At 41.0% G+C, this 9,397-nt stretch overlaps 1 protein-coding gene across 1 annotated transcript; it reads right to left on the bottom strand.

Annotated features, from left to right (window-relative positions):
• Positions 1 to 1,173: 1,173 nt before the first annotated feature.
• Positions 1,174 to 5,357, bottom strand: LOC138907119 (uncharacterized). The gene is made up of 2 exons (XM_070197320.1): positions 5,238 to 5,357; positions 1,174 to 1,746 (listed from the first exon to the last, which is right to left on the bottom strand). Exons 1-2 carry the CDS (start codon positions 5,355 to 5,357, stop codon positions 1,174 to 1,176), a joined length of 693 nt encoding a protein of 230 aa, XP_070053421.1.
• Positions 5,358 to 9,397: the final 4,040 nt, after the last annotated feature.

The following is a 9,397-nucleotide window of genomic DNA, read 5'->3' as shown; positions in this document are numbered from 1 at the left end:
AGTCTTTCTTTCATTTGAATATTTATGCAAGTTTGAATCTTTGCATTCTCTTCTTTTTGCTTAAGAGTTTTGCGCAAGTTTTACTATTTGCATCTTATTATGTGAAGCCTTGGGTGTATTTTTTCCCAAAAGCATTTTGATTCCGGGTATAAGTTCTACCGAAATAAACCCTTTAACATGAGGGTTTTCATAAGAGAGGGCCCTCTTATGTTTACGGTGCTCTTAAAGAGGACATCTCTTGTTCATTACAACACTAGCATTTGAAGTACTTGTTTAATTTTCAAATGATAAAATCAACTCATCGATCAGACAAGAAACAAGATGAAAAATAAAAGGACTTTAGTTTATTCCTTCCGTTTTCAAAAAGTACATGAGTGTTTGTTATGTCAAAGAGAAATTGTTATTTCTTGTGGCTAATTTGTACAACTTGTTTCTACGGGGCTAACCGCGCCGTCCCCGGTCCCGATGACACAATTATGTTCTCGAATTTCGTGTTACGGTCAACGTGGAAGCCATTGCTGCTGCATTCTCATATCACCCCCCCAGTGTAAAGATGCGAAGAATGTGAATTGGAACACTGGAATCTTGCACCTTCGAGGATCCTACTAATGAATTGCTAGACAATCTTCCACTCGGTAACAAACTTCGCTTCCCCTTAGGAATTTATGCTATCGAGCAAAAGACTATCTAACAATCCTTTAGTGGTTTGCACTTATAAACGGTCGGGTTACCTTTGCTTTATAGCAAACTTATTTTCCATGTAGGAATTGTGCTATAGAGCCAAAGGTTATCTAACCGCCCCGGAGTGGTTCTTTGCTTGTGTGCCTTGCTATTAAATGTTTTATTGTTGCCATTGAAACTTTCTTCGTAGTATGCTTTCAGTTACTACCTCGTTAAAAACCTTGCCAGAAATACCCAATTGCGACAAAAACTAAATGAAGGAAAAAAAAGTGCAGCGCATACTTCCAGTACAAACGATGTTTGTCAGCAATAATATCTCTTGAGGTATGCCACATTCCAATTGCTTGAAAAATTTTCTCCATTCTGATTCTCTAACTCATAGGAAACTTTCCCGGTGACAGCCAAAACCCGGTAGGGGCCTTCCCAAGTTGTGCCTAACTTCCGTGCGTTGAGTTCCCAGGTGTTTTGAGTTACTTTCCTTAAAACCAAATCTCATACTTTAAAGTAACGAATATTGGACCTTCGATTGTAATATCTTTCCATTCTCGTCTTTTGTATCGTCATCCTTATATATGCTAAGTCACTGCGCTCATCGAGTAACTCCAAGTTGACCAGCATCGCTTCATTGTTAGCTTCTTTGCATGCCTGAACATACCTTAAGGTAGGCTCCCCAACTTCCACCGAAATTAAGGCTTCTGCTCCGTACACAAGGGAAAAGGGAGTTTCCCCTTTGCTCGATTCGACCGTCGTTCTAGATGCCCATAAAACTTCGGGCAGTTCCTCAGGCCATTTACCTTTAGTCGCTTCCAACATTTTCTTGAGGTTTTGTATAATCACTTTGTTCATTGACCTCGCTTGACCATTTGTGTTTGGATGATAGGGTGAAGATGTGATCCTCTTTATTTTAAAATCTTCAAGGAACTTTGTGATCTTTGCGCCGATAAATTGAGTCACATTCTCGCATGCTATCTGTTTTGGTATTTCAAACCTGCAGATTATGTTTTCCCACAAGAAATCCACCACTTTGCATTCGCCGATCTTCTGATAAGGACCTGCTTCTACCCACTAATAAAAATAATCAGTTAAAATAAAAAGAAATCTTACCTTACCGGGAGTCGTCGGCAGCGGTCTGACGATGTCCATCCCCCACTTCATGAATGGCCAAGGAGACATGACCGAATGTAGTGGTTCCGCCGGTTGATGTACTAGCGGTGCATATCGTTGGCACTTATCGCATTTTTGTACGAAAACTTTGGTGTCTTGTTCCATGCGAGGCCAATAATATACTGCCCTTACCAGTTTTAACACTAAGGAATTTGCGCCCCAATAGTTTCCGCATATCCCTTCGTGGACCTCTCGCATAACATAATTTAGTCCAGCGGGTATTGGAAAGATTTTGTCACACCCCGAACTCGGGGAGCGCGACCGGCTCTCAACCGAGTGAACCTGGTCAAGCAAGCATGTTAGATAATTTCTACCCAAACTCACTTATGAATAAAGATAATACATATTTTCGTTAATTATACAATAAAGAGATCGTGTATACAATAAAGAGATCGTGTATACAATACCAATTCATTACCATTAGTTACTTCATTTTAAAGTCTCAAATTTCACATACTTTCATAGTTTAAAGAGGAAGATGTAACACACATACAACATTACTATCTTGACTTTTCCATTACTAATACAACCCACACCATGTCTACGAAGCCTCGAATAGATACAAAATAGTACTTTTATAGTGCCGGCAACAAGTCCCAAGCTATACCTCAAACACAATACACAAGGAACAAAAGATATGACCCCGAAATGAAGTGGGGCTCACCAAGTAAGTTGGGAAGAAGGTGTACTACTATCACTAATCAATGTCTCTTGCTGTGGAACCACCTGCATCCATTGAAGATGCAGCGCCCCCGAAAAAAGGGATGTTAGTACATATGGAATAGTACTAGTATGAATGACAAAACACCCTTTCAATATAACGATTAATAATACAAGCAAGAACAATCATAATATTAGTGGAAGCCTTAATCAACATCAAATCTCAAGTCAGGACCAAGACAATGTTCAAATAAATTTCATATTTTAAGTTAGGAGATATTTAGTACCAATATTCCACCGTTCATAATACCAATACCACTATACTTTTAGCACAGAGTCCGATCACGACCCGATCGGCTAGGCCGTCTCATCCGAGACTTCAACCACAATCACGATTTCAATTATAATTTCCAGCACAATCACCACCATGTGTGCGGCATGGCGTCCGATCACGACCCGATCGGCTAGGCCGTCTCACCACAATGATGTGTGGATCGACATCATCATTTTCTAACAATAATCTTGTTTCATACTTCTTTCACATCTTTTCATTTCATTGGCACTATTGGCCACAATTACAAAATCATTCATGGCACATCGACCATATTTAGTATGTCATGCTCACCTTTCTCACTTTCAAACATCATCATCATCATCAACAACAACAACAACAAGGCATTTCAAATCAAGGTTTTTAGTACACATGTGAGCAATTAAGAGTCTTAGGCACATAGAGATCTTTCACAAAATTTGGCATGATAGCCTTCGTTTGGACTTGACTTGAAGTCGAAACATTTTTAATGCACAATCCATACTTTGAACACATTCTCAAATGATAACATAACTTGATAAAAGCATTTGGGATACATATTGAACATATATCTTTCAACACAAGCTTATTTGGAATAGCCAATTTTATAATGAACAACTCGGAACTTGCATAGATTATATGAATACTGTGGGATTCAATTTTAAGAGAGGAGTTTAGCCAACATACCTCGCTATGAGCTGTCCTTAAACTACTACAATGTTTCGGAAATCATAGCAATCCCAATATATTTAGAAACATACAAATTGGATCATAATTAGGAAGATATTCGTGGTTTCAACTCATTTGAGTATTTTATCAAACACTAGGTGCAAATTTGGCTACAAGGTTCTACTACAAGATTTCCTTCATTCCACAACCCAATCTTTATTTATCTGAGCTCAACAATCCTCCCACAAACCTTATTGGTACACGCATGTATACATAATACTTTCACACCCAAGGATCATACTCCCAATCACCCATATTTTACCCCAAATTCAAAATTGAAGAATTGGAAAAATAAATTCTTACCTCTTTGAAGCCCTAGTAAGATCCTTGTGAAATCTTCAAGCCTTGAGCAAGAATTGATGAACAAATGGATAGGTCTTATCTTTCTCTCTCTAAGATACTATGACCTCTCTCTAAAAATATCAGATGAAATCCTTAAAAACGACCCTCAACGCCTTTTTATAAAAATAGGATCGAGTAAAATTTCCAAAATTTAAACTTGCTGAAACGTGTTGCGATCGCAGACCGTGCCGCATAATCGATATGCGGCCCGCATAATGGCCGCAAAAATGATGCCCCAAAACTAGGCTCGTCTGACCCAGTCTGCGATAGTTTTGCGGTCCGCAGACCTGTTTTGCGACCGCAGACTGGACCACATAATCATATTCCAGATTTCCTCATGCCAAGTGTGCGACTGAAATGCGGTCCACGAAGTGCATATGCGATCGCATAATGGACCTTCAAATTCAACAATCTCTCTGCTTCAATTCGTGGCACATCTGCGGTCCGCAAATCAATTATGCGACCGCATAATGAACCGCAGAAATGCCATACACTTCTGAAGATTTTCTTCAACTCCCCAACGCACTGTTCAACCCAACACGTAAGCCTACCTCGGCACCGCGGAATCTTAAATTCCTTTACAAAATTTTACGGGGCCTTATATTCTCCCCCACTTAGGATCATTCGTCCTCGAATGAGGGTCAAAATCCGTCATTAACATTCAATGTGACTTAGCTGTTATAACACACACCAGCAATTCCAAATTTTTGACCAACACCCTAAATTTCCAAAAAATTTGTCAGAGTTCCCCTGTAACTGGGCCTATCCACCTGTAAGAGAATTCCAGAAACCAATCCTAACAACATATACATAATCTGATGATGCAATATAACATAAAAACAACACCAAACGTGGCCTCATAAGCAATATATTACCATAAAAAGAACACCCTTAGCACAAGCTGTACAAATGATACGTAATTCATAGGGAAAAATTTCATAGAATGATTACATAGCTATTCAAACAAATAAGGTTAATTCTTCTTCATTTCTTCCTCGACCTCCCAGTTGGCCTCTTCAACCTGTTGGTTTCGCCATAACACTTTCACGGAGGTAATTTCTTTATTTCTCAACTTTTGAACTTGTCGGTCAATAATAGAAGGTGGAATCTCTTCATAAGTCAATTCCCTATTAACCTCAATAGTCTCAACCAGAACAATGAGTGTCGGGTCTTCAACTACTTTCTTCAACATAGATACATAAAATACCGGGTGCACTAATGACATCTCAGGTGGTGGCTCAAGCTTGTACACCACCTCACTAATCCTTTGAATGATTCTGTACGGTCCGATATACCTTGGACTCAATTTCCCTTTCTTACCAGATCACACTACACCCTTCATGGGGAAAACCTTCAAGAATATCCATTCATCTTCTTTGAACTCCAAATCTTTACGATGAACATCCGAATAGGACTTTTGATGACTCTGAGCAATTTTGAACCGCTCCTTAATGATCTTAGCCTTCTTCATAGTTCGATGCACGAGGTCCGGTCCTATCAACTCTGCTTCCCCAATCTCAAACCACCCAATGGGAGATCTACATCTCCTACCATATAAAACCTCGAACGGTGCCATCTGAAGCCTAGCATTATAACTATTGTTGTAGGCAAATTATATGAGTGTCAAATGATCATCCCAACCACCTTTAAAGTAAAGAACACAAGCGCGCAACATATCCTCAAGCGTATGTATAGTCCGCTCTACCTGTCCGCCGGTCTTTGGATGAAAGATTGTACTAAGATTCACCTGAGTACCCAAACCTTGCTGAAATCTCTTCAAAAAGTTAGCCGCGAACTGTACCCCCCAATCAAAAATGATAGAAACTGGAGTGCCATGCAACCTGATTATTTCTTTGATATACAACTGAGCATACTATTCTGCTGTGTCGGTAGCCTTAACTGACAAAAAGTGTGCTGCTTTTGTGAGCCGACCTACAATCACCCAAATCGAGTCAAACTTATAAGGAGTGCGAGGTAGTCCTACCACAAAGTCTATATTAATTATTTTCCATTTTCACATTGGAATTTCTATGTTTTGTGCCAACCTACCGGGCCTTTGGTGTTCGGCCTTTACTTGCTGACAATTTGGACATCTCGCCACAAAATCCGCTACATTTCTATTCATATCATTCCACCAATAGAATTCCTTAAGATCATGATACATTTTCGTAGACTCCGGGTGCACGGAATCCTCAAACACGTAAGCCTACCTCAGCACCACGAAATCTTAAATTCCTTTACAAAATTTTATGGGGCCTTACAGATTTATCCTGCCCTTACCAAACATCGGGCCAGTGGGCATTGGAAATATTTTATGTACAATTATCTTCCTTTAAAGCTATACCGTGTTGCTATGACACGCAATGCCCAAGATGCCTCAGAATCTTCAGGCAATTTTACGAGCTCGAGATAATCGATGATCTCATTCCTCCAGCCCTAGACCAAATTAGTAGTATTTACCTCGTAATAACTATTTGCATCCGGGACTGAGTGCATAAGTTGTACTACCATCCCAAACTCTGATCCCTTCATTTTCGTCGACGATCCGAGGTTAGCCAGTGCATCCACTTCTGCATTTCTTCCCTCGAGATGTGAGTAATCGACCACTCCCGAAATTGATCTAGTAGAGCCTGGACCTTTACCACGTATTGTTGCATGCGCTCTTCTTTGGTTTCGAAGATCCTGTCTACCTGATTTACCACCAGCTGTGAGTCGCACTTGATTTCTATGACCTCAGAATTTAGTCCTCGGGCCAGTTCGAGTCTTGCAATCAAAGCTTCATACTCTGCTTTATTGTTAGTTAAAGGAATAGTTCTGATGGCTTGACTTAGGGTTTCTCCCGAAGGCATAGTTAATACTATGCCAAGGTCGGGCCCTTTTACGATGGAGGCTCCATCTATAAATAAGGTCCAAACTCCCTATGTTGATTCTGACACCATGATTGTCTCTTTGGTTGCTAGAGACAACAATCCCGGACTTAAATCGGCCACAAAGTCAGTCAAGACTTGTGACTTAATAACAGTCTTTGGTTTATATTTTATGTCGAATTTACTCATTTCGACGACCATTTGGCCAGCCTACCCGAGATTTCGGGTTTGTGAAGGATATTATACAAGGTAAATGTGGTCACCACAACTATTGGGTGACATTTGAAGTAGGGCCTCAGCTTCCGAGCGACGACTACGAGAGCTAAGGCAAGCTTCTCCAAGTGCGGGTAGCGAGTTTCTGCTCCCGTTAAAATTTTACTAATATAATAAATGAGAGATTGCGTACCTTCATCCTCTCGGACCAAAACTGCACTTACCACTACTTCCAAGGCTGCGAGGTATACCAACAATGTTTCGCCTTCCTTTGGTTTCGAAAGTAATGTAGGGCTTAACAAGTACCTTTTCAATGTTCTTAGAGCCTACTGGCATTCCGGGGTCCATTCAAAGTTGTTTTTCCTTTTGAGCAGTGCGAAGAAATGATGACATTTCTCTGATGACCGAGAAATGAATCTGCTCAAAGTGGCCAATCTACTCATGAGCCTTTGGACTTCCTTCACGCTTGACAGCTGGTCCGGGATGTCTTCAATGGCCTTGATCTTATCGAGGTTTACCTCAAACCCCCTTTGTGATACCAGAAATCCCAGGAACTTACCGGAGCTGACCCCGAACGAGCACTTCTCGGGGTTAAGCTTCATGTTATGCTTCCTGTCAAAAGTTTCTTGCAGATGCTTAAGGTGATCACTTGTATTCAAAGATTAAAAAGCATATCGTCTATATAAACTTCCATAGTTTTCCCTATTTGTTTTTCAAACATCTTATTTACGAGCTGCTGATAAGTGGCTCTGACGTTCTTCAACCCGAAGGGCATCACATTATAGTAATATATGCCGAAATTTATTATAAACGGAATCTTTTCCTGATCCTCCGGGTTCATATTAATTTGGTTGTACCCGGGATAAGCATCAAGAAAACTCATTAACTCGTGCCCGTCTATCGCATCAATCATTTGATCGATGTTTAGCAGTGAGAACAAGTCTTTTGGGCACGCCTTATTCAAGTCCTTATAGTTCCACACACACGCAAAATTTATTGTTCTTCTTAGGAACTACTACTATATTAGCTAGCCATTTTAGATACTTTATCTCTCGGATCGAACCGATATCGAGTAAACGAGTTACCTCTTCTTTGACGAATTTATTCTTGGCCTTCGCAATAGGGCATTTCTTTTGTCTTACCGGAGTGTTGTTGGGATCCAAACTCAGCTTGTGTACGGACACCTCCGTTGGGATACCTGTCATGTCTACATGCGACCAAGCAAAAAAATCAACATTAAGTTTAAGAATTTCAATAAAGCCAGACCTAAGCTTGCAGTCTTTTCCCCAAGTGGAATTTTCTTACTAGGAACTCTTCAAACAATGCAACTCGAGCTCTTCCACCGTGGATTTTGTTACATCCGTCTCTTCTGGTACCTGGAAATACCTTGGCACCTGATAAGATTCCGACGCTTCTACCCCCGAGCTAACTTTATTTGATTCGGGAGCGGGCGCCGGTTCCTGTAGTTGCTATGCCGCGTGTTTCTTCCCTTTGCTAATGGAGATCGATATCACATTCATCTCCCTTGCCTCCTGTTGGTCTCCCCTTATCTCTTTAATTCCTTCGGGTGTTGGAAATTTCAGCAACCGATGATACGTTGACGGTATATCTCTCATCTCGTGCAACCATGGTCTTCCCAAAACAATATTATATCCCATGTCACCATCCACCACTTCAAAAAGAGTCATTTTCATCACCACTTAAGCGTTCGTGGGCAACAAAATCTCTTCTCGGGTTGTCATGCTAGCAAGGTTGAATCTGGCGAGGAGTTTTGTGGACAGAATGATAATTCCGGTGAGTTTAGCTTCCTCCAATACTCTCCATTGTATGATGTTGGCTGAGCTTCCTGGATCCACTAGAACACGTTTGATTTTAAAGTCTAGCACATTTGAAGAAATTACCAATGCGTCGTTGTGCGGTAGCAACAATCCGTCTGCATCTTCCGCCATGAAAAGTGATGTCGTCTTCAGCAACTTCCTGGAGTCTCTTGCTATGGGTTATCAATACTTTCATCTTTTTTACTGCCGAGAAGGTGACCCTGTTGATTTCATTCCCCCTCCCCCCCCCCATATCATGTTGATCGTCTGGCACAAAGGATATTCTCCTGCTTTCTAGGGTTCCGCGTTATCCCGGTTATGACCATAGATGTTCTTGGCCCAGTCGCTTAAGAATTCTCTATGGTGTCCATTCTTCAACAATGTCGCCACTTCTTCCCAGAGATGTCAGCAATCCCCAGTCCGGTGGCCATTCATCCCGTGGTATTCACACCACAAGTTGGGATCCCTTTGGTTGGAATCGGATCTCATCGATTTCGGGAACCGTGCTTCTTTGATATTTCTCATAGCTGACACCAACACTACTACACTAACGTTGAAATTGTTTCTGACAACCTGGGGTAGGAAGGATCCTGCGTACCTGATGCTTCTTTATC

Source organism: Nicotiana tomentosiformis, chromosome 1 (assembly GCF_000390325.3).
Source record: "Nicotiana tomentosiformis chromosome 1, ASM39032v3, whole genome shotgun sequence".
Taxonomy (NCBI): Eukaryota; Viridiplantae; Streptophyta; class Magnoliopsida; order Solanales; family Solanaceae; genus Nicotiana; species Nicotiana tomentosiformis.
This window is presented reverse-complemented; position numbering and strand designations above follow the sequence as displayed.